Source organism: Mobula hypostoma, chromosome 19, assembly GCF_963921235.1.
Source record: "Mobula hypostoma chromosome 19, sMobHyp1.1, whole genome shotgun sequence".
NCBI lineage: Eukaryota > Metazoa > Chordata > Chondrichthyes > Myliobatiformes > Myliobatidae > Mobula > Mobula hypostoma.
This window is the reverse complement of record NC_086115.1, coordinates 13,780,718-13,805,306: the sequence shown is the minus strand read 5'-3', so window position 1 is coordinate 13,805,306 and position 24,589 is coordinate 13,780,718. Positions and strand designations below refer to the sequence as shown.

The 24,589-nt window shown below is 46.4% G+C and overlaps 1 protein-coding gene across 1 annotated transcript in view; it reads left to right on the top strand.

Moving 5' to 3' along the window:
• Positions 1–1,062: 1,062 nt before the first annotated feature.
• Positions 1,063–24,589, top strand: part of zgc:171482 (zinc finger protein) — a 354,034-nt gene continuing 330,507 nt past the window's right edge. Inside the window, exons 1-3 of the mRNA XM_063071124.1 lie at positions 1,063–1,139; positions 7,494–7,598; positions 23,174–23,266. Coding sequence (XP_062927194.1) covers positions 7,494–7,598; positions 23,174–23,266 — 198 coding nt within the window. The 5' untranslated portion in view covers positions 1,063–1,139. The remainder of the gene's footprint in view (positions 1,140–7,493; positions 7,599–23,173; positions 23,267–24,589) is intronic.

Here is a 24,589-nt window from a genome sequence, read left to right as displayed (position 1 = left end):
ACACCCAACCCTTTTTCAGCTCCAACATAACATGCCAACTCATTTATGTAGGCCAATGTACCAGAAGTTTCTCTTTGTGGACGGGTCTACCTCTGATACAACTTTGAAATCTACCTTTCTTCTGTCCCCTGCACATTCCTGTGTCTACATTAATCACCACTATCCTATCGGGTTCCACCACCACCCCTGGCCGTGGATTCCAAGCAGCCAACAATCTCTGTGTAAAAAACTTGCCCTGGGTATCTCCTGTGAAGTTTCCCCCTTCTCAATTTAAATGCATGTCCCCTGGTTTTTCATATTTGCACCCTGGCAAAAAGATTATAACTGTCTACACTATCTACACCTCTTACAAACCTCTGTCAGATCTCCCCTCAGCCTTGCCACTCCAGAGAAAACAACCCAAGTTTGTCCAATCTCATGCTCTCTAATCCAAGGAGTATCCTGGTGAGCCCCTTCTGTGCCCTCTCCAAAGTTTCCACATCCATCCAACCAGAATGGCATACAATTCCAGAGGCATGGAAGACAGAGAGCACAAATTTAGGACTGGCATAAATGAACAGCCTTGATTTGAGGGGCCCAACGGCTGGCCACCGCTCCTATTTTGTGTTTCAGTGCTTTCTGTGGAACGAGTCGAGGGGGAATCAGATCAAGAGAAAACAGCCACCGGTAAATGAGAGCGATACGCTGTTCTGGCAGGAGCCGACAGGGAATCGACGGGCCGAAGAGCACCCGGGAGGTGGGTGAGACAGATCGCGTCTTTATAAGTTTTCGACATACAAAGTCGTTAACTGTCGACGGTGGGTTCGAAGCCATACACAGCAAGGATCCTGACCGGGCGAATAAATCGTCTGCTGAGGTGGGGGGGCGAAGATATTTTCCTAAAACCACAACATCCCCCCCCCCCACCCCGCTCTGCACTGGATACTGGATGTTGGAGGCGCTGTGATAGGTAGCGAGGGAGAGAGACACAGAGAGGGAGGAGAGAGGGAGAGAGCTCGTCCATCCTACAACACTGAAGAATCATCACAACACTCTCAGGTTCCCTTCCCCATCAGCAAGCGAGCAGGGAGAGGCGAGACGGGGAACCACACGCACACACACGGAAAGCCAAGGAGGCATTCTCCGGCCGTCCTACCAGGGTAAGACGACTTTCAATGTCCTATAGATCTCCTCTCGACCCAGATTCCGCTCGGGGTTCTGGCTGAAACTCATTTAACACGAGGTCTACAATTTCGCCTGTGTAATTAAAAAAAATATTGTCTGCATTTCCATTTGAAGTCAAAACGTTCCTTTCCGCGTTTTGAACTGTGTGTGCTGGATAGTTCCGCGTTCGATAAGATGTGAGGGGTGGGGGGGGGGAGGAGGAGGGTGAGAAATAATGGAATAATTAAGCAGGAAAAAAAACAGAACGAGAAGAAGGGAGAGAGAGAGAGAGAGAAGGAGGATGGAGAGAGAGAGAGAGAAGGAGGATGGAGAGAGATGAAAAGAGAGTGGCGAGAGAGATGATGGAGGAAATGAGGGAGATGGAGAGTGGAGGGAAAGAGGGTGAGAGAGAGAGAGAGAAAGGAGAGTGAGAGAGCAGGAGTGAGAGAGAGAGAGAGAAAGAAGCAGGGAGGAGGGTAGGTAGGAACTCTCCTAGCCAAGTGGAGCCTGGCTGGAGAGTGGGAGGAGTGGCAAGTACTTACCCATTTCCCTCTCTCACACGGCAAGGAGGGGGTTAAACGTGCCAGTGACTGGGTCCCCCAGTGGGGAGGGAGGAGAGAACCTGGACCATCTTTCTGCTTCTGAGCGCAGAGTGGGAGAGGTGATAGAGCAGCTCCGGGTAACCAGGACAAGGAACTCAGAGAAGGGGCAAATCTATAAACTATGGGGAGAAGCAGTTCTAAAAGGGACATGAAAAGAGGGATCTGGGATTGACCCCCTAGATTATATCTGCCCATTTCCCTGTGTGCCGTATCTGGCAGCCATGGTTCATTGAAAGTGGCCGCAGAATCCAGAGCCTCAGGGTCAGCGAGGAAGGAGGAAGGAGGTCCTGGTGAACGTTTAATAACTGGTGGGCTGCTGGCGAATGGTGCTGGGGAAAGCAGGTGGGTGTTGGACAGACTACTGAGATGTTCACCAAACTTGATTCCAGGACAGAGGGACTGGGATTCTGCGCGGGGAGGGAGAAGCTGGGATGGTTCCAGGAATGAGGCAATTTCAAGGGGATCTGTGTTAGACTGCAAGGGGTACAAGGGGTAAGTGGCCAGTTGCTCTCGTGGAGGGGTCGGGACATGGGGGAGAGAAGGAAGGGGGACAAACATGAAAGAAGGGGAAATGAGTGTGTGCAGGTCTGCAGTGAGTGATGAGCTGTTTGGGCAGGAATGAACATCCCAGGATGGACACAAACATGTACACACACACACACACACACACACACAAACACACACACACACTCACACACACACACACACACACACACACTCACATACACACAGTCTCTCACACACACACTCTCTCACACACACACACATTCACACACACACACACACATTCACACACACACACGCACACATACACATTCTCACACACACACACACACACACTTACATACACAGTCTCTCACACACACACTCTCTCTCACACACACACACACTCTCTCTCACACACACACACTCTCACACACACACACTCTCACACACACACACACACACACACACACACACACACACACATACACATTCTCACACACACTCACACACACAGACTCACACACACACACACACACACACTTACATACACAGTCTCTCACACACACACTCTCTCTCACACACACACACACACACTCTCTCTCACACACACACACTCTCACACACACACACTCTCACACACACACACATTCACACACACACACACACACACACACACACATACACATTCTCACACACACTCACACACACAGACTCACACACACACTCACACACACACACTCTCACACACACAGACTCACACACACTCTCACACTCACGCACACACACATTCACGCATACACACATATATTTTCACAGATATGCACACACACACTCACACACATACACACACACGCACATATATTTACACAGATACGCACACACACTCACACATGCACACACATGCATTCACACGTACACACATATTCCCACACGTACATTCACATGTTCTCTCTCTTTTCCTCTCTCACTGCATGTCCCTTTCTCTCTCTGTTTTACTCATGCCCCCTGCTTCCCCCTCACCCTTCATGTCCCTCTGTCTCGTTCCTTCTCATCCTGCAGTTGGAGGACTGTTTGTCTGTGTCGGTTGGTGGGAGGGAGGGAGAGAGGGGGTTTGTTTTGCTGTTGTTGCCTTGTTGCCTGATTTGCTGTGTTGTGTGTTGTTCTGTCGAGCATTGTGGGCACGCTGTGTTGGTGCTGGAACGTGTGGTGTCCCTGCACATCTCTGAGTTGTGTTGGTTGTTAGAGGGCTGCAAACAAAATTGTTCTTGAGCCTTGGAGGTGTGCGTTATGAAGTTCTTACATCTTCTGCCCAGTGAGGGGGTTTTATGGGGAGTAGGTGGAGAGTGGGACTGCTGGAGGAACTCAATGGATGAGGCAGCATCTGTGGAGGCAGAAGGGTGGTCAACATTTCAGTTCGAGCCCCTGCGTCAGGAGACCGGGACTAGCAGGATTGCCCTTACAAAATGCCAGTACAGACTAGCGGGAGGGAACACCCTGCTCCCATAATGCAGCCACCCTCTGGTTCGGTTTGGTGTCTCCTGGACATCAGTCCAGCTGCTGCTTGTCCTTATCGTTCAGGTAACACTGAAAATCGATTTCCTGGTGGAATGTGCCTTAATTTGGAACCATTTGTGTTGTGAACTTTGTTATTGCAATTGTTGCAGAGGAGTCTCTTAAAGTGCAAACTGTTTCCAATGCCACAACGGGCTGTTCATGCATTCTATGTGCTTATTTCTAGCAGTGTGCTGGCTAAGCCTCTCTCCCTCCAGCATCCCCTTCTGTAGAGTCACATAGCATGCTACAGCACAGAGACAGGCTCTATAATACACTCACTCAGTGCCAACCTATCATTGTGCCTGGTCTCATCAACCTGCACCCTGACCATGACCCTCCCTACCCCTTCTACCCACATACTTAACTAAACTTCTCTTGGGTGTCGAAATCAAACCTACCAGAAGCTGTTCCTGAATCGTTGTGTGCCTTCAGACCCCTGTACCTCCTTTCTGACGGTAGAAATGAGAGGAGGGCACAATCTGGGTGGTGGGGGTCCCGAATGATGAACGCTGCCTTTTTGAGGCATCGCTCCTTGAAGATGTCTTGGATACTACGGCAGCTCGTGCCCATGATGGAGCTGACTAAGTTTACAACTCTCTGCAGCTTATTTTGATCCTGTGTAGTAGCCCCCTCCCTCTGTACCAGACGGTGATGCGGTCAGTTAGAATGCTCTCCACGGTACATCTGTAGAAACTTGTGAGTGTTTTTGGTGACATACCAAATCTCTTCAAATTCCTAATGAAATATAGCCCGTGTCATTCCTTCCTTGTAGCTGCATTGATATGTTGGGACCAGGTTAGATCCTCAGAGATCTTGACACCCAGGAACTTGAAATTGCTCACTCTCTCCACTTCTGATCCCTCGATGAGGGCTGGTGTGTGCCTCTTTTGTTATTGACCTACAACACAGATGAGGCCCTTCTGGCCCTTCGAGTCACCCCATCCAGCAATCCCCCAATTTAATCCTAACCTGATCATGGGACAATTTACAATGACCAATTAACCCACTGACCAGTACGTCTTTGGACTGTGGGAGGAAACTGGAACACCCGGAGGAAACCCACGAGGTCATGGGGAGAACGTACAAACGCCTTACTGGCACCAGTGGGAATTGAACCCATATTGCTAGTGCTATTGTAAAGCATTGTGCTCACCACTACGCTACTGTACCACCTCTTCTTACACTTCTGAAGTTCACAATCAGTTCTTTGGTCTTACTGGTGTTGAGTACAAGGTTGTTGCCAATCAGGTTCCCCTTAAACATTTCACCTTTCAACCTTAACCCGTGACCCGTGATCAATCAACCTCAGAAGAAAAAGCCTGCCTTCATTTAGTTCACCTACACCCCTCATAATTTTGTATATTTCTGTCAAATCTCCCTTTATTCTCCAGTGCTCCAGGGAATAAAGTTCTCACCTATTCAGCCTTTCCCTACAACTCAGGCCATCAAGTCCCAGCAACATATGTGTAAATTTTCTCTGCACTCTTTCAATCTTATTGACACCTTTCCTGTAGGTAGGTGACCAGAACTCCAGGCAATACTGCAAATTAGGTCTCACCAACGTCTTACACAACTTCAAAGTAATATCACAACTCCTGGGCTCAATACTTTGATTTATGAATGCCAATGCAACAAATGCTGTCTTTACAATCCTGTCTCCCTGTAATGCCACTTTCAAGGAATTATGGATCTGGATCCCTAGATCCCTCTGTTCCACCACACTCCGCAGTGCCCTGTCACTCACTGTGTAAACTCTACCCTAGTTTGCTCTCCCTAAATGCTACACCTCACAGTTGTCTGCATGAAGTTTCATCTGCCACTTTTCGGCTGGTCTAGATCCCGCTGCAAACGTTGATATCCTTCCTTGCTAAGACATTTTGCCACCAGTCTTGATGTCATCCAAAAAATTTCCTGATCCAATTAACCATATTAACATACTAATCGTTGATATAGAAGACAAACAAAATTACCCCATGTAGCTCGATCACTTGGTATGAGAAGGACCTCCTCATTCTCATCACTCTTTGGCTGAGGAAATATCCCTAATCTCCCAGCTAGAAAAATCAATGCCTACCCCAATTTTGAGGCATTTTTGTTGTTATAATTAAAAGGCGGCATGTGAGCAAAAGTGTGGAGATGAGACCACAGTGGAATTTTTGTTACATTGAATTTTCAAATAGTTTGCAAAAACCTGAATACACTTGAGCTTGTGCTTTCACTGATGTTGGTCACAAAACCATAAGGCATTGTTTGTTATATGCCATGTCGTATGATGTGGACGATCGTGGTCTTTCTACAGAAGTAGTTTGCCATTGCCTTCTTCTGGCCAGTGTCTTTACAGGACAGGTGGCCCCAGCCATGATCAATACTCTCCAGAGACTGTCTGCCTGGTGTCAGCGGTCACATAACCAGGATTTGTTCTATGCACCATCTGTTCCCATGGCTTCACGTGACCCTGCTCAGGAGGTTAAGCAGGTGCTACACCTTGCCCAAGGTGACCTGCAGGCTAGCAGAGGGAAGGAGCACCTTACACTTCCTTTGGTGGAGATGTATCTCCACACCGCCACCCAACCATAAGGCATAGGAGCAGTATTAGGCCCCCATTAGGCCGCAGGCCGGGGGCTGTGGTCGAGTGGTTGGCGACTTGGGCCGGCTCCCCCACCGGACTTAGTCTGGTGAGGAGGGTGTGAGGACACCCAGCAGGACTAAACAAAACAAGACCTGACAAAGGGCGGTTTAGCTCCTTGTGAGCCAACGGCCATCTTCTGTGGAAGAGATTAAAGCCTCACCACGTATCTACGAATCGTATGCTATGCACCTGGTTAGAAGAGACATGATGAACTTGGGCGCTGCACCGTGTGCCTGGACCTGCCCAAGGCCTCTGCCTAAGGAAGGGCCGAGCTCGAAGAAGCGGCCACGGCTGGAGGCCGACACGGCCTCGGGCTCGAGTTTGGCGGGGGTGGCGGCGGGCGGTGCCAAGGCGGCCAGCGAGAACAAACTGGAGGAGAGGCTGTACTCGGTGCTGTCACAAGATCAAAGAAGATGGAGGTGCATAGCCACCAACCCCGGATTCGGGATGGTGCCCATGACTGACTGACTGAGGCCATTCGAGCCATTGAGTCTACTTCATCATTCAATCAAGGCTGATTTAATTTCACTCTCAAGCCCACACTTATGCCATCTCCCCATAACCTTTAATGCCTTTACTATTCAATATTTGGTCAGTTTCAAAGAGATTCCACCCGCACCCCCCCCCCCACCATTTTTGTGAACCAGCAAGTACAGGCTCATTTCTGCACTCTATTACTGTTTTACCTTGTTCTACCTCAATGCACTGTGTAATGAAATGATCTATATGAAGGGCATTGCAAGACAAGTTTTTCACTGTACCCTGGTACAAGTGACAATAATAAACCAACTTACCGATTTAATAGAAATAACAACCTAGACTGTGGAAAATCCGCATGAGGGGAACCGGGTTATTGGAATTACAGTAGTATATTGGATTAAACTCTCCTGCAAAGTTGGTTGGGTTAAGTTTTCCTTGAGTGGGAGGGGAGTGTTTTCTGAGCCTCACCTCCAAGGAATTCCTCTTCAAAGTTCAAAGCTCAAGTTGAAAGCAAACTTATTATCAAAGTATTAACTCCATCGTTTTGGGGAAGGATTTATGAGCCGTTTCTGATGTCTCACGGCTTTTCTCTTTTGCAGATGAAGTCTGCGGGCTCAGGCGTTCTAGAGCTGTTCACGGACAGCTACTGTAACACATGTAACGCTCAGCTCATCTCCGAGTCCCAGAGGGTGGCCCACTACGAGGTAAGGAACGATTCCCACCCTCTGCCCCAATCACACCCACTGACTGAATCCACACAGAGTCAAACAACACGGAAACAGGCCCTTCAGCCCAAAATCTCCATGCTAACCATCAACCACCCACCCACACTAACCCAGAGCAACATGCACAAAATGCTGGATGAACTTAGCAGGTCAGGCAGCATCTGCGGAGAGGAATAAGCAGTCAATGTTTCGGGCCAAGACCCTTCAGTTGGAATGGAAGGGGGAAGAAGTCAGAATAAGAAGGGTGGGGGTGAGGGGAAGTAGTATTAGCTCGATAGGTGAGAACAGATGAGGGAGAAGATAGGTGGGTGGAGGAGGGGGGATGAAGTGAGAAGCTGGGTGGGGATAGGTAGCAGAGGTAAAAGACTGAAGAAGGAATATTCTGACAGGAAGGGATAGGGGTCTCTGGGAGAAAGAGAAGGAGGAAGGGCACCAAAGGGTGGTAATAGTGTCCATACTAACTCACTTACCAGCACTTGTAACACATGTCTATATCCATCTTACAACCTTCAATCATATCCACTTTAGTTGTTGGGATGTGGGGTCAGTGAAATCCCATCAGCAGCCTTCGAAAGGTAATGTCACCATCCTCATCGGAGCTGAGTGAAGATGACCAGAACTTATTCAAAGCTCCTCCCAGGGTACCAAAAGGTCTCCACAGCCAGTCACCAGAGCCTGATGATAGATGCCGCCTTCCTGAGAGAGTGCGTCCTGTAGATGTTGTCAATGGTGGGGAGGGCAGTTCCATCACCCTCTGCAGTCTATTGCATTCTTGTGCACTGGAATTGCTTTACCAAGCTGCGATACACCAGTCTAAGGTTCTTCCCCGGGGGGAGCAGAGTCCAGACAGCCGAGAAGGGTAGGAAAAATAGAAGTGGGGAAACGGAGGGATTGATAACCTAATGAAAACATAGTCATAGAGTACTACAGCACAGAAACAGGCTCTTCAGCCCATCTAGTCTCTGTCGAACCATGTAAACTGCATAGTCCCATTGAATACAGTCAGAGAAAATATTTGCCTCCCAATTCCGCTGATTCTTGGTCACCTGATTACTGTTGGACTATGAGGAGTTTGCAGGCCAGATCTTTGCTCAGGTAGCTGCACATTCCAGCTCTTACTGCGGTCTGCCTATCAATAGCCATTATCTTCTCCGTATCACACCGCCAGTGCCATTAGCGGGGAGCTGGGAGAGAGGCAAATGAATAGTGGATCATGCTGCCGGAGTGAGTAGGATAGACTTGTGGGTCCTAAATGGTGGTTTGTCCCACACGGTGCTGTGAACCTCTCTGCCCATCCATCTTCCATCTACCCTTCTCCCCTTCTCTCTGTTTCTATCCCTCTTGCTCCTTTTTTTATTGTTTCTGAATTGCTCCATGAACATTAGTCGGAGGGAAGTTAGGAAGGTCTGGGGTCCATTGTAGGATTTCTTACATCTCAGCAGATTGCCTCTGTTGTGTCTTAAGGAACTATCTGGTCACTGCTACCGACGCTGACCTTTTTAAATTCCTGATTCTTTTCGTTAAAAGCAATCCTGACAGCACGTGCTGTCAGGCTCCCGGACAACTTCTGCCTTGCTGTTCCAAGACTATTGAACAGTAACATGATAAAAGAGGCTCTTGACTTTCACAAGCTACCTTGTTATGGCCTTGCACTTTATTGCCAGCATAGTCAAAGACTGTAAACACAAAATACTCTGCAGATGCTGGGGTCAAAGCAACACTCACAACACGCTGGAGGAACTCAGCAGGTCGGGCAGCATCCGTGGAAACGATCAGTCAACGTTTCGGGCCGGAACCCTTCGTCAGGACTGTAGAGGGAAGGGGCAGAGGCCCTGGGGTATGAGACTTTTGAATGGGTTCTCTACCTCGTTACCATCTTGCATCTTATTGCCTGCCTGCACCACACTTTCTCTGTAAGATGTTCTTGTACTCTCTGTTATTGTTTTCCTTGTATGAGCTCATTGCACTGTTGTAATGAAATGATCTGTATGGATCGCATGCAAGACAAAGTACCTCAGTCCAGGAGACAATTATAAACCAACTTAATTCCATTAGCTGAATTTAAACTCCTGATCCAGCCAGAAAAATATAGAGGGTATATGGGCTAAAGGTAAACAAATTGAACTAGCTCAAATAGGTAAGCATGGATGAGTTGGGCTGAAGGGCCTGTTTCAGGGCTGTATGACGTTATAACTCTTTGAACTTAATGGCTGGGCTTTGAACACTAATAAGCTAACACCACTCATTCTCTCTCTCTCTCTCTCTCTCTCTCATTCTCTCTCTCTCTCTCTTTCTCTCTCTCCATCCCCCCTCTCTCTCCTCGCTCTCCATTTCTGACTCTCTATCGCTACGTCCATCTCTCTATCCCCTCCTCTCTCTCCCTCTCCCTTCATCTCTCTCTATCCTTCCTTCTCTCTCTTTTTCTCCCTCTCTCCTTAACTCCTTTTCTTTCTGTCTCTCTCCATCTCAAACCGCTCGTCCTCTCTCTCTGTCCTTCCCTTTCTCTCTGCATTCTTAGCTGTCGCTCTCCATCCCCATCTCTCCTTGCTCTTTCTTTCTCTCCGCCTCTCCCCCACCCCTCTCTCTCTCTGACTTGCAGACACTTTTCCTCATCTGCTGAGGCTCCTTGTCAAAAATTAAACTCAACACTTTCCCTAACCATAATCGCGGCATTGCTTACAGAGTGCCAGCTGTTAGCTGCTTCGTCAAGATTATTAATTCTCAGTTATGTCTAAATGAATGGTAGAGCACTGAGAGCAAAAACAAAATCAGACGACCACACCAAAACACATGTTGTGAAGGATGTGTAAGTGAGTGTGTGTGAGTGAGAGAGAGTGGCGGGGAGCGGGGTGGTGACTGGGAGAAGGGTCAGAGAAGTACTTGCTGCCCCTATAATGCTTCACCGAGCTTGGTGCTCTGTTTGGGATCTCAGCTGCACTGACTGCGGAGGTTCATAAAGTTAAACTGGAGCTTATTGTCATATGCACAACTATACGTGTGCACAGAAGCATTGAAAAGCTTGCTGGCACGTAGCATCAGATAAAACAGCACTTACAAGGAAAACATAAATTAAACGTAAATTAACAATTTTACAAGAAAGAACATAACTAAAAACAAAAGATAAACGAAGTGGTCATACTGTTGCTTAACTGTAGTATTTAAGAACATAAGAATATAAGGAATAGGAGCAGGAGTGGTCCCTGCTCTACCATTCAATGAGATCATGGCTGATCTGACTATAGACTTATCTCCACCAGATTGTCTTTTCCCCATAACCCTTAATTCTCCCACTATGCAAAAATCTATCTAACCTTGTCTTAAATATATTTACTGAGGTAGCCTCCACTGCTTCATTGGGCAGAGTTTAGGGTTTTGAAGGTTGGTTGAAGAACCGAATAGGGAAGTAGCTGTTCTTGAACCTGGTGGCATGGGACTTCAGGCTTCTGTAGCTTCTGCCCAATGGTAGCTACAAGAAGATGGCATGGTTTGGTTGGTGGGATCTTTGATGATAGCTGTTGCCTTCTTAAGGCAGCACCTCCTGTAGTTACTCTTGATGGTAGGGAGAAATGTGCCCGTAATGTCTTGGGCTGAGTCCACTACTCTCTGTATCTTAAGTTCCTGGATACTTGAATGAAAATAACGAGGACACTTTCTGCAGTACCTTTGTAGAGGTTTTTTTTATATAATATTCGGTGATATCTGAACCTCCTTACCCTTCTATGAAAGTAAATAACAGATCTTTCACCTGTTGAAGATCAAGGGACACTATCAAATCGTAAACATAAGAGATAGATACAAGTATAAGCCATTCTCTGATGACCATGAAGATCTTTGCCTCAGTACTACTTTCTTGCATTAAGCATATGCCCAGTTTTCCCTGGAAAAACTTCTGTCAGTTCTTGACTTGAATATACTCCATGAGCAAACATCTAGGGCTCCCTAGAGTAGGGAATTCCAAAGATATACCGCCCACTCGGTAAATAAAGTTCTCCTCATCCCAGTTCTGAATGGCCGATCTCTTGGTCTGACTTTTGGCTCATAGTTCTAGACTCCCCAAGACAGGGGAAAATTCTCCCCGGCTCCCACATCTACCCCATAAACCCAGTTAGGATTTTGTACATTTCAGTAAAGTCCCTCCTGTACAATCTTCCAATGTTTCCACCAAGTTGAGGTGGCGGATTCCGGGCCCAAGAGTGTATCGAAGTGGCAGAGCCCGAGTCTGAGAGTGAGGAGTGACCCAAGGTTTGGACAATTTAAGTATCAGACCAGATTGAAGAGCTCAGGGGGTCAGGGCTGGGAGCAGAGTGTGGGCCAGTGTTCAGCTGACTGCACCACACGGTTTACTCGTCTCTGTGCTGAACTGCGACGACAGCCTGCAACTGATGGGCCACTGGGTCGGCTGCAGTGATGACTGGCTTCGTGGCCGTGGACTCACTTCTGTAAATTTCAGTTGTTCGCTTGCTTTTGTTATTTGCCCTATTTTTTTCCTGCACAGTAATGTGTTTAACAGTCTTCTTTTAATGGGTTCTATTGAGTCTCTTTGTTTTGTGGCTGCCTGTAAGGAGACAAATCTTAAGGATGTATATCCTATTCACACGTTGATAATAAATGTACTTTGACTTTGACTATGATCTCTGATCAGATTCGTCCCTGAGAGAGGGTGGGATTCCTTCTCGGTGCATGGCTTGCCATGGAGTTAGTGTGGGTGCTTCAGGTTGGGAAACTCTCAATCTATCTCAGAGGAGATTCAAGGGTGCAGAGGAGATTCACCAGGAAGTTGTCTGGATTGCAAGGAGAGACTGGATGGTCCAGAGACCCGAGAAACCACAGATGCAGGAATTTGGGGCAATATACAAAATGCTGGTGGACTACAGGCCAAGTGCAAACAAGTGGGACTAGCCCAGATAGGCAATTTGTTCAGCACAAGCAGGATGGGCTGAAGGGCCTGTTTCAACACACATAACTCTATCACTTAATTTAATGTGTTGAGTAGCATCTATGGAAGAAAATGGACAGTCAACATTCTGCTTGAGATCCTTCAGGGAAAACAAATTGCAGATAGAGCGGAGAAGGCTGAAGGGACTGCTGTGGAGGTGTACAGAATCATGAGAACATGAAAGACACAAGCGACTGCAGATGCTGGAATCTGGAGGAAGAGACAATTTCCCGGAGGAACTCAGTGGCTTGAACAGGAGGGAAGGAATCGATCAGGACCTGAGGCAGAGTTTCGATCCAAATCACTGACAGCTCCTTCCAACCACGGACGCTGTTTGATCTGCAGAGTTACTGCAGCATTTTGTAGAACAGCTTGGACAGACACCTTGGTCAGTATGGATGAGTTGGGCCGAAGGGCCTGTTTCCAATGGGTAGAACTAACGTCGCCAAGTGTCAGCATTTTTATTTTTAGTTTATTATTATCACATGTACTGAGGCACAATCAGAGTCTTGGTCGTGCATGCCATCCATACAGATCACATCAGTGCGTTGAAGTAGTACGAGGGAACACTGTAACAGAATGCAGAATAAAGTGTAACAGCACAGAGAAAGTGTAGTGTAAGCAGACAAAGAGGTGCAAAGGCCACAAGGAGGTAGATAGTGGGGTTGAGAGCCCATTTCATTGTATTAGGGAACCATTTAGTAGTCTTATATCAGTGGGGTAGAAGTGTACTGGAGCCTGGTGGCACCTGCTTTAAGGTTTCTGTATCTTCTGCCCAATGGGAGAGGAGACAAGAGCGATGCCCTTGGTGGGTAGAGTCTTTGATCATGATTATTGCCTTACTGAGGCAGCGTGCGTGTCTGGAACAGTCAGCGTGTGGACCTCAAGTACGCAGGCACCAAGTGTTACTGTGTACTAAGATGGAATACCAAAGTAGGGGAGACCTGCTGCTCTTGTACAGCCACTGAGTAAGACCACAGCTGGAGTCCCGCCTACATCTTGCTCTCCTTCCTTAAGGAGAAATACACTTGCATTGGAAACAGTTCAGAGAAGCTTCATGGGTTGAGGGGGATTAGAGGTGGACAGGGTCAGTGGATTTAAATTCCTTGGTGTTATCATAGCAGAGGGTCTTTTCAGGGATCAGCACATAACTGCCATCTAAAAGAAGGTATGACTGCACCTCTACTTCCTTTGAAGTTTGCACAGATTTATCTTATCGTCTAAAACATTGACAAACCTCTATAGATACACAGTGGAGAGTATCCTAATTGCTTTAATCACAGCCAGTGCCCAGGAATGGAAAAAACATTCAGGAAGTGGTAGATGCAGCCCAGTCCATCACAGGTAAAGCCCTCCCAACCATTGAGCACGCCAACATGGAGCGATACTACAAGCAAGCTGCATCAATCATCAAGGACCCCACCGTCCAGGCCATATACTCTTCTTGTTGCAGGAGGTACAAGAGACTTGGGTCCCACACCTCCAGGTTCTGTAACAGTTATTACCCTACAGCTATTAAGCTTCTGACAAGCATGGATAACTTCACTCACCAGAACCCTGAACAGATTCGAACAACCTACAGGCCAGTTCTCAAGGACTCTGCAATTCATGTTCTCAATATTATTTGCACAAATACTCCTCTTTTGCACATTTGTTATTTGTCAAACTTTGATTATAGATAGTTTTTCATAAATGCTATTGTATTTCTTTTCTTCCCTGTAAATGTCTGCAAGAAAATTTATCTCAGGGTAGCATCTAGTGACGTAGATGTACTTTGATAATAAATTCCTTTGACTTTGACTTTATTCCCTGGAACAGAGATGAGGGGTCACCTGACAGAGGCATATAGGATCATGAGGGGCACAGATAGGATGAAATCATGGTCTTTTTCCCATGGAGGGGATACTAAAGAGGGTAAAGATTTAAGATCAGAGGTGAGAGATTTGAAAGGAATGTGAGGGCAGCTTCTTCGCACAGAGGATGGTGCGTATTATGAACAAGCTGCCAGACAGTATAGTAGCATAGTGGTTGCCCAGGTTCAATTCCAAAGATCTACCGGTTGATAGGTGAATTGGTCATTGTAAATTGTCCCATGATTAGGCTAGGATTAAATCTGGGATTTCTGGGCAGTGCATCTCAATGGGCTGGAAGAGCCTATTCCGCACTGTATCTCAAGAAATAGAATTAAAAATATGAAAAAAGTGGGTAAAATTTAAAAGCCATCTAGATAGGAGAGGTTTAGAGGTCTATGGGCCAAGCACGGGCAGATAGGGCGAGCTCAGTGAACAGCACACTTGGCGTGGACCAGTTAGTCCTAAGGGCCTGGTCCCATGCTGAATGGCTCCCTGGCTCTGTGAGATGCCACCTTGCACTTCCTGCAAGTCCTACCTCTCTGCTGTAATGCCACCTTGTGCCCAGCAGGTGGCAGACTTTTTTTTGTCAAAGACCATTCCTGTGTCTAGTAGACAGAAGGTTGGGTTCCCAATCCCACTCAGAATGACCTGGAGCCTCCTCCAAAGGAACCTGTCCCGGACAGCTCCCACTGCTCACAACCCACCCTGGGGATTAATGCAACTGATGTTCCCTGACCCCAGCACAGTGACATGGGGTAATCACTGGAAGATGTTTTGTGTGTGTGTGTGTGTGTGTGTGTGTGTGTGTGTGTGTGTTTGGTGTGTGGGGAGTGGGGGGAGAGTATCAGCCTTCAGGAATGGGGTGGACAATTCGAGGAGTAAGACTATGAGGTCATAAGACAGAGATCACAGAACAGAGCACAATACATGCCCCTCCATCCACAATGTGTGCCAACCTTTTAACCTACTCTTAGATCAATCTAAATCTTCCCTCCCACACAGCCCTCCATTTTTCTTTCATCCATGTGCCTATCTGAGTGTCTCTTACATGTTCCTAACGTAAAGGTCAAAGTTTAAAGAACAAAGTTCAAAGTAAATTTATAATCAAACTACATGTAATTCACCATTTACAACCCTGAGATTCATTTTCTTGCGGGCATTCACAGTAAATACAAGAAACATAATCGAGTCGACAAAAGGCTGCACCCAACAGGACGGACAGACAACCAGTGTGCAAAAGATATCAAACTGTGCAAATACAAAAAGAAAGAAAAATGAGGAATAAATAAATAAAACTTCCACTGCCTTGTGGCGATACCGTGATGGGGAAGGCTTCGGAAGTAAACTCTGAGGACAACTCTGGAGCTGGAGTCCCTAACGTAGTCCTACACTGAGTCCAGCGCTGACTGGCAACTCCTGCAGTGCCTCTGGTGGAAAACTGTATCGGTCTGTACCGTTCATTTGGATTCATCAGCTGCGTGGAGAGGGGGAACCCGCTACATGGGCAGCAGCTTACTCTCCATGTTGTACTGCCCTGGCCTGCATATCACATAGAAAGCTGGTCACATCATCTATGTCGGCGCTGACCAATGGAGGCCTTCGAATAAATATGCAATAATGATCAAGAACAAGAGATGAAGAGTACTTGGAAGTGAGTCCATAGGTTGCAGGAACAGTCAGTGATGAGGCAAGTGAAGTTGAGTGAAGTTATCCCCTTTGGTTCAAGAGGTTGATGGTTGAAGAGTAGTAACTGTTCCTGAACCTGGTGGTGTGGGACCTAAGGCTCCTGTATCTCCTGCCTAATAATAGCAATGAGAAGAGTGTATGGCCTGGATGGTGGGGGTCCTTGATGATGGGTGCTGCTTACTTGTAGTATCACTCCATGTAAATGTGCCCAGTGGTGGGGAGAGCTTTATCTGTGATGGAATGGGCTGTATCCACCACTTTCTGTATGTTTTTCCGTTCCTGGGCATTGGCGCTTGCATACGGGCCGTGATGAAGTCAATTAGGATACTCTCCGCTGTGCGTCTATGGAAGTTTATCAATGTTTTAGATGATATGCTAAATCTATGCAAACTTCTAAGAGAGTAGAGACAGTGGTGTACTTTCTTTGTAATGGCACTTAGATGCTGGGCCCAGGACAGATCCTCTGAAATAACACTGAGGAATTGAAAGTGGCTGACCCTCTCCACCTCTGATCTCCGGATGAGGACTGGCTCGTGGACTTTCAGTTTCCTCCTCCTGAAGTCAATAATCGTCTCCTTAGTCTTGCTGATGCTGAGTGAGAGGTTGTTAACATGGCACCGCCCAGTCAGATTTTCAATTTCCCTCCTGCATGCGGCTTCGTCACCACCTTTGACTTGGCCGACAACAATGGTGTAGTTAGCGAACTTAAATATGGTATTGGAGCTTTGCTTAGCCCCACAGTCTTAAGTATAAAGCAGGTAGAGCAGGGGGCTGAGCACACAGCCTTGTGGTGCACCTGTGCTGATGGAGATTATGGAGGAGATGTTGTTGCCAACCTGAACTGGCTGCGGTCTGCAGGTGAGGAAATTGAGGATCTAGTTGCACAAAGATATATTAAGATCTGGGTCTTGAAGATTTTGATTAGTTAATCACCACCCCTGGCAGCGCATTCCATGCACCCAGCATTCTGTGTAAAAAATCCTACCTCTAACATTCCTCCCTATACTCTCCTCCAATCCCCTCAAAATTACGGCCTCTTGTATTAGCCATTTCCGCCCTGGGAAATGTGTCTGGCTGTCCACTTGATCCATGCCTCCTATCATCTTGTACACCTCCCTCATCTTCCTTCGCTCCAAAAAGAAAAGCCCTATCTTGCTCAGCTTATCCTCATGAGACCTGCTGTCTAATTCGGGCAGCACGCTGGTAAATCTCTCCTGCAACCTCACTATTTTGGCCTTCGCATGGTAAGAAGAGCTATTATCCTGAGAGGAATGCAGGATTAATTCACGAGATCAGTATCTGGGCTTGAGTTTGGTTCGGAACCGACCGCTGAGGTGACTCAGGAGCCCAGTTTTAATATTTCAGCTATAAACTGTCAATCTTAGATATGCAATTAACATTTGAGCCTGCATCAAATGTCCTTCACAGGGAGAGATCAAACTGTGCCAGCTCTTGCATTAGGAACCACAGTGCAGAAAGTGGCCATTCAGCCCCACCAGTACCTGCTGGTGTTTATTCTGCACCCTCTTCTCTCTTCTCCCCCCTTCTGATGGGCAGATGACGTAAAAGCTCGTGAACATACGCCACCAGGCTTAAGCTTGGCTGCTACCCCATTGTTATCAGACCCTTGAATGGAGCTCCCATACGATAAGGACAAACTCTTCATCTCTCGTTCTACCTTGCCGAGGCCCTTGCACCGTACATAGGCCAACGATGTCAGGAAGAATCCCACCCACCCTGCTCATGGACTGTTAGTCCCACTCCCATCAGGGAGAAGGCTACATAGCTTCCACACCGGGGCCGTCAGACTCTGAAACAGTTACTTTCCCCAAGCAGCAAGGCTGATCAACACCTCCACCCGTTAACCCGCCTTTCCACAACACCCCCACCACCACTACTTCATTACTTCCTGTCAGTCACCTGATGTACAGACACCCCTGTGCCTTGAATCACTTTATGAACATACAATCAATCCATGTATATGCTTTTTATTATTGTGCCCTTTAACTTATTGTGTTTATTTTATGTAGCCCCCCTGGCCACCCTCAGGGTCGCTCGGCTCGCTGTCGTCTAGGGAAACAGCCTCAGCCCCGGCAAACTGGGTAATTAGTTTGTGTGGATGCTGTGTGAGGTGCCCCACCCCACCCAAATAACAGACAATACACCAGATGCAATTAAATGATTTACAGTTTATAGATATTACTGGAACTATATAATTAAGAGAGAATAAAATATAAAAGGAAAATAAAAGGCGCCACACTTATCAAAGTTCAATCTCTTCATGCACAAAACCGTTGGAGCTCAAGGACCTTCTTCTTCACCCTGCGACCCCTCGGACCACCTCAACCGGCCGCCTGGGACCAACAACTGTGGTCGACCAGATGCTCCACACGAGTCTGTCTCCGTCTCCTCACCGAACGTCCCGCTCGGGGTTCGACCCCATTAGCGGACTCACAGCACCTCGTCCATCCTCTGTCTCGCTCTCCCGCCTTCTGCCCCAAAACCCCGCGCATACAGTATCTTCAAATACACCAAAACCATAACAACTATCCCAATTGGTTAATAGCACTCTCTTATCACACTCTAAGGCAAAAACAAACTGCTAGCGCAAACTTTCTCAGCGTTTAACACAACAAAGCCACATTCCCCAGATTAACATAACAAAGCCGCCATTTTAATTAGCCTACGCATGTAACATAAAAGTCGAAACCCCCTTACATTTATGATGCATCAGATCCAGAGTAGCAATCATTTTGTTCTCTGTTACACTTGTGTACTGAATAATGACAATAAACAACCTTGAATCTTGAACGTTCCCTCTTTCTGTCATTCCTTTACCCTCATGCTACCTTCGATATGTCTGGATAGCACACAAAACAAAGTTTTTCACTGAATTTCAGTGCACATGATAGTACTAAACCAATAGCCAAGTTCCAGTCTCTCCTTGTCTTGTCTTGTCCATACTGCACCAACTGCTGCCTCTGGCCTATAAACGTGCAGGAGCAATGTGTGGTTAAGTGCCTTGCTCAAGGACACAACACGCTGCCTCAGCTGAGGCTCGAACTCACGACCTTCAGATCACTAGTCCAACACCCTAACCACTTGGCCACGCTCCTTAAACACATCGATACCATCACCCCCACACCCCCTCCCCGCAGGAGTAAGCAGCACATTCTCACCAGTCTCTGAGGAGAGGAGATTCCCCAGACTAGGTATTTGCCTGCACGACTACTCTGTAGCTGTTCCACTTCATTCTGCATTGTTATTGTTTTACCTCAATGCACTGTGTAACGACGCGATCTGTATGAACAGTATGTGAGACAAGCTTTTCTCCGTGTCTCAGTACGTTTGACAAAAATAAACTAATTCCACTTCTGTAAGAAAAAATATTTAAGAAGTTTCGTTCCTGGTTCCTCTCTGATTCAGCAGCAGGAGCTATTCTCAAACAAAGGAGGCACTGCACACGTATTAAAGGCATTTTACCAAAGTTATATAGTTTGATCCTCCAAGAGGACCTAAACCTCGTCGTTGGGTTTGGAAGCTTGCGAGCCTCAGTGACCTGGAGAACTATGTTGGCTGGAGTCAGGGTTTTATGCTTTGGCTTCTGGTTGGGTCACCCATGCCAAACAGGTCAAAGGGTAGAGGCCAGACTAAGAGTGGTCCACCAGTCCTCCAGGTTCAGCGGTTTCAGCTCTGGACTAGCAACCCTGACAGGCAAATCAACGTTGTTACGGAAGCAGCAGTGAAGAATCTTTCTGCATCTGAGTGCGATGATATTCCTGAGTCTCCTCCCGGGACTTGCGTGATCGACAGTAGTGAAAACCGAGAAGAAGCTCCAGACATGACGAAGGAAGCCGTGAACACTGCCAGAGACGGAGGAACTTTGTTTTTGTCCTAAATGCCAGCAGCGTAACAGGCCATACTCACTGGAGTTTAGAAGAATGAGGGGAGTTCTCATTAAATGTATTGAATATTGAAAAGCCTAGATAGAGTGGATGTGGAGAGATTGTGTCCCATAGTGGGGGAGTCTACGGCTAGAGGGCACAGCCTTAGAATACAATCAGAATCAGAATCAGGTTTATTATCACGGCATGTGTCATGAAATTTGTTAACCTAGCAGCAGCAGTTCAATACAATGCATAATGTAACGTGCTGCAAGGTTTCACTGCTAATGTAATGGCTTCTCTGTAGTGTTCCCTACTGAGGTAACAGTTTCTCTGTAGCAGCAATGTTTGGGTTACAGCTGGAGATAACAGGATGCATGTTAGCCAATAAGAGATTGTTGCTGTGTCTTGTGAGTCTGGAAAGATGTTTTTTTCGCGGAGAGATGAGAAGGGAAGAACGCGCGTGGAGAGAGCTGGTAGACCACCAGATGGAGTGGACTGGGATCTGAGGGTCCGAAGGTCGGCGACGTTTGGAGGAGACCGATGGTGGAAGAATGACTACTGAGTGAGCTCCAACGTGATTTTGACTTGACTTTGGGCCCTTTTTTTTGTTTATTTTCATTACTAACCCTATATTGAGATTAAGATTCATAAAATTCTATCATTTAATTGCATATGGTGTACTGTCTGATATCTTGCGATGTGGGTTTGTAACTGGGGGTACATTACACAGCATCCACACAAACGTGATTACCCAGTTTGGCGGGGCCGAAGGCTGATTCCCCTAGATGAATGCGAGCTGGGAGAGCCTGAGGGTTACAATAACGTAGAAAAAAAGTAAAGATAAATAAATCAGTAAATCAATTATGGTATATGTATATTGAATAGATTAAAAATCGTGCAAAAACAGAAATAATACATATTAAAGTGAGGTAATGTTCAAGGGTTCAGTGTCTATTTAGGAATCAGATGGCAGAGGGGAAGAAGCTGTTCCTGAATTGCTGAGTGTGTGCCTTCAGGCTACTGTACCTCCTGTTTGATGGTAACAGTGAGAAAAGGGCATGCCCTGGGTGCTGGAGGTCCTTAATAATGGAGCTGCTTTCTAAGACACTGCTCCCTGAAGATGTCCTGAGTACTTTGTAGGCTAGTACCCAATATGGAGCCGACTAAACTTACAACCCTCTGTAGCTTCTTTCGGTCCCGTGCACTAGCCACTCCCCCCCTCCCCCCGCACCCCATACCAGACAGTGATGCAGCCTGTCTGAATGCTCTCCACGGTACATCCATAGAAATAATACAAAAATGTCCCTTTAGAACAGAAATAAGGAGGAATTTCTTTAGCCAGACACTGCTGAATCTGTGGAATTCCTTGCCACAGATGGCTGCAGAGGCCAGGACATAGTGAATATAGTGGATTCCAGTTAATTAGGCCAACAGTTAATCGGGGTGGCCACTTATATGGGACAACTCTTAAAGAACATAAAACTAATCGAAAATATACAGTGGCTGAGATTCCCTTTGTTTATTTGGGACACTTTGCCATTTAACTGGGTCAGGAAACAGTTGCCAAACAGTTTCTAACTAGCATCAGTCTTGTGAACTTGTGTCTGTTAGACACTACATCATGCTTAGAGTGAACGGTATTTAAATAGCTTCAGTTGTCTGTGTTTATGTTCAAAAAGCAGTGATTTTTTTTTGTCACTGACAGTTAGTGAGAAATATGCTGCAAGGCAATTCAGAATGGTTTTGCTCACTGCTGCTTCAAGCTTTGAAGCTTAGAGATACCTGAAACAGCAGGGAGTGAAATTGAAATGATTTCACTACTGCAACAAGTTAGGAATTACGAAGAATTTGAAGGTATCGGCAATCATCTTGAAAGTTACAAGGAAAATGAAGATTTGGAGAAACAATTGTTGACGGCATTGTATGAAGGCAGCCCATATCTGCACCAGGTGTCTGCACTGATTTTGCTTAAATGGATGAATTCCTCCATTGATAACTATTAGCAACTAATGCACAGTTTTATAGTGTTCTAATTTGTTATGTATTTCATGTAAATACACAATTTGTTACTCAGTTAAACGGTACTTTGTCTTTACACATTTTTAACTATTTCCATTATACTTTGGCAAATCGGGGCAGCTGATTAATTGTGTCAAAATGTGTGGGTGTGTCCCAATTAATTGAAATCTATTGTATTTAAAACAGAAGTTAGAAGATGCTTGATTTGTCGGGGGGGGTCAAAGGTTGCGGGGAGAAAGCAAGATAATGGGGTTGAGAGGGATAATAAATCAGCCACAATTGAATGACAGCCTAGGCTCGATGGCTAATTCTGCTCCTCTGCGTTATGGTCTTATATTTATCTATGCCATATAGTGTACTGTTGGAAGGAATCACAAGTGACTGACAGCTTTTCCAGTCTTTCTCTCTCTCTCGACCGATGTCTCGACAGCAGCTTTTAGCGCTAGCCATGACCCAGCCTAGAGAAGATTGCCCACACGATGTTAAATAGAGACAGCAGATATGTGTGGTGGAAACCATTCTTCACTAGTGTATAATAAAGGATGTGTATTCAAAAACAAGATGAAACATTGAGTACGTGAGAAAACTGACCATAACCTTGTTCCAAGCTGACATCATTTTGTCTTTTGTAGGCATCCGTTAGTCTCATGAGACCATGGATTTGCGCCTTGGAAAGTTTCCAATGCACAGGCCTGGGCAAGATTGTATGGAAGACCAGCAGTTGCCCATGCTGCAAGTCTCCCCTCTCCACACCACCGATGTTGTCAAAGGGAAGGGCATTAGGACCCATACAGCTTGGCATCGGTGTCGTCGCAGAGCAATGTGTGGTTAAGTGCCTTGCTCAAGGACACACACGCTGCCTCAGCCAAGGCCCGAACCAGTGACCTTCAAATCACTAGACGAACGCCTTAACTACTTGGCCACGCGCCAACAATTTTGTCTTTAATATTTTAATATACACCAAGGAGAAATCGGTATTAACTCTTCCCTTACAAATTCCAGTACTAAAGCTTATAAAATGTCACTCAGATGCTAACTCTGGAAAGGATAAAACTTTGGAATGTCCAGCCTGGTTCTTTCATCAAAGGCCTGACTCTGTGCTCTGGAACTGAGAGGTGGCTGTATGTACCAAAGTTTTGACCCTAACCCTTTCTACCCCTTTTATTCCCTCAGAGCAAGAAACACGCCAACAAGGTTCGCCTGTACTACATGCTACACCCTGAAGATGGAGGGCCCCCGTCCAAAAAACTACGACCAGACAACCCAGTAAGTAACCACCTTAACATATCCATTGCCATTTGGTAGAGATATTGCAGTGTTCCCCCCCAACCCCCACCACCACTTAATATGACACACACCCAGTTTCACCCTGGAGGGTGCAGAGGATAATGACAAGTCCTGAGGTGGCTCAGCAGAGACAGTGAGGAGGGGATTGTTGTGTCTATAATATTTGAGTTATATTGCTTGAATAAGCATTCCTTGTTGTTTAAGTAATTCATTATGGATATATGTACGAAATACATGAATCACATGTCTTGATGTTACCATGTTGTACGTGCGCACCTCGCTTAGTGCGAAAACGGACTAAGACCGGCATCTCTCGGCCCCCTTGATTTCCTTGCAATTAGTTTTTTTTTTGTTTTGGAGTTGCAAATCATAACAAGGATGTTTCCTCTTGTGGGAGGACTTAAGAATCAGAGTTAAAATCAGGTTTAATATCATCGGCATATGTTGTGGAAGTCGTTGTTTTGTGGCAGCAGTACAATACGATACATAATAGTAGAGAAAAAACTGTGAATTACAGTAAGTATAACATAGTTAAATTAAATAAGTAGAGCAAGAATAAAAATTTAAAATGTAGTGTTGTGGTGTTCATGAGTTCAATGTCCATTCACAAATCGAATGGCAGAGGGGAAGAAGCTGTTCCTGAATCATTGAGTGTGTGCCTTCAGGCTTCTGTACCTCCTACCTGATGGTAGCAATGAGAACAAGGCATGACCTGGGTGATGGGGGTCCTTAATGGTGGACAGCGCCTTTTTGAGGCATCGCACCTTGAAGATGTCCCGGATACTACGAACGCTGGTGCCCATGATGGAGATGACTGAGTTTGCAACTCTCTGGAGCTTACTTCGATCCTGTGCAGTAGCCCCTTCCCCTACTCATACTCAAACTCCTAATGAAATAACAGGTCACTCTTGAACAAGAAGAGGTCAGGGAGTTTGAATGTTTCATCTTGGACAGTAACTTTGTGCCAATGAAGGGTTTTGACTTGAACCATTGATATTTATTTTCTGCCCATCAACACCCCCACCCCACCACAGAAATACTGCCCAACCCAACAGTTTGTTGATCCAGGTTCCAGCATCTGCATTCTCCTGTGCCTCCAAGTCTTTGGAACCATCTTCCTGGAAGGCTGATAAAAACAGAGCATTCGGATGTTCTTAAGGCAGAGGGAGATCAATTCCTGACAAACCAGGGACTGAAAGATGACAGGGGTGGGAGAGAAAGTGGAGTGAGGTGTAAAAATCACCCATGATCTTATTAAACACCAGGTGAAGAGGTTCCGCTTGGTGTTATTTAACGCTGCAA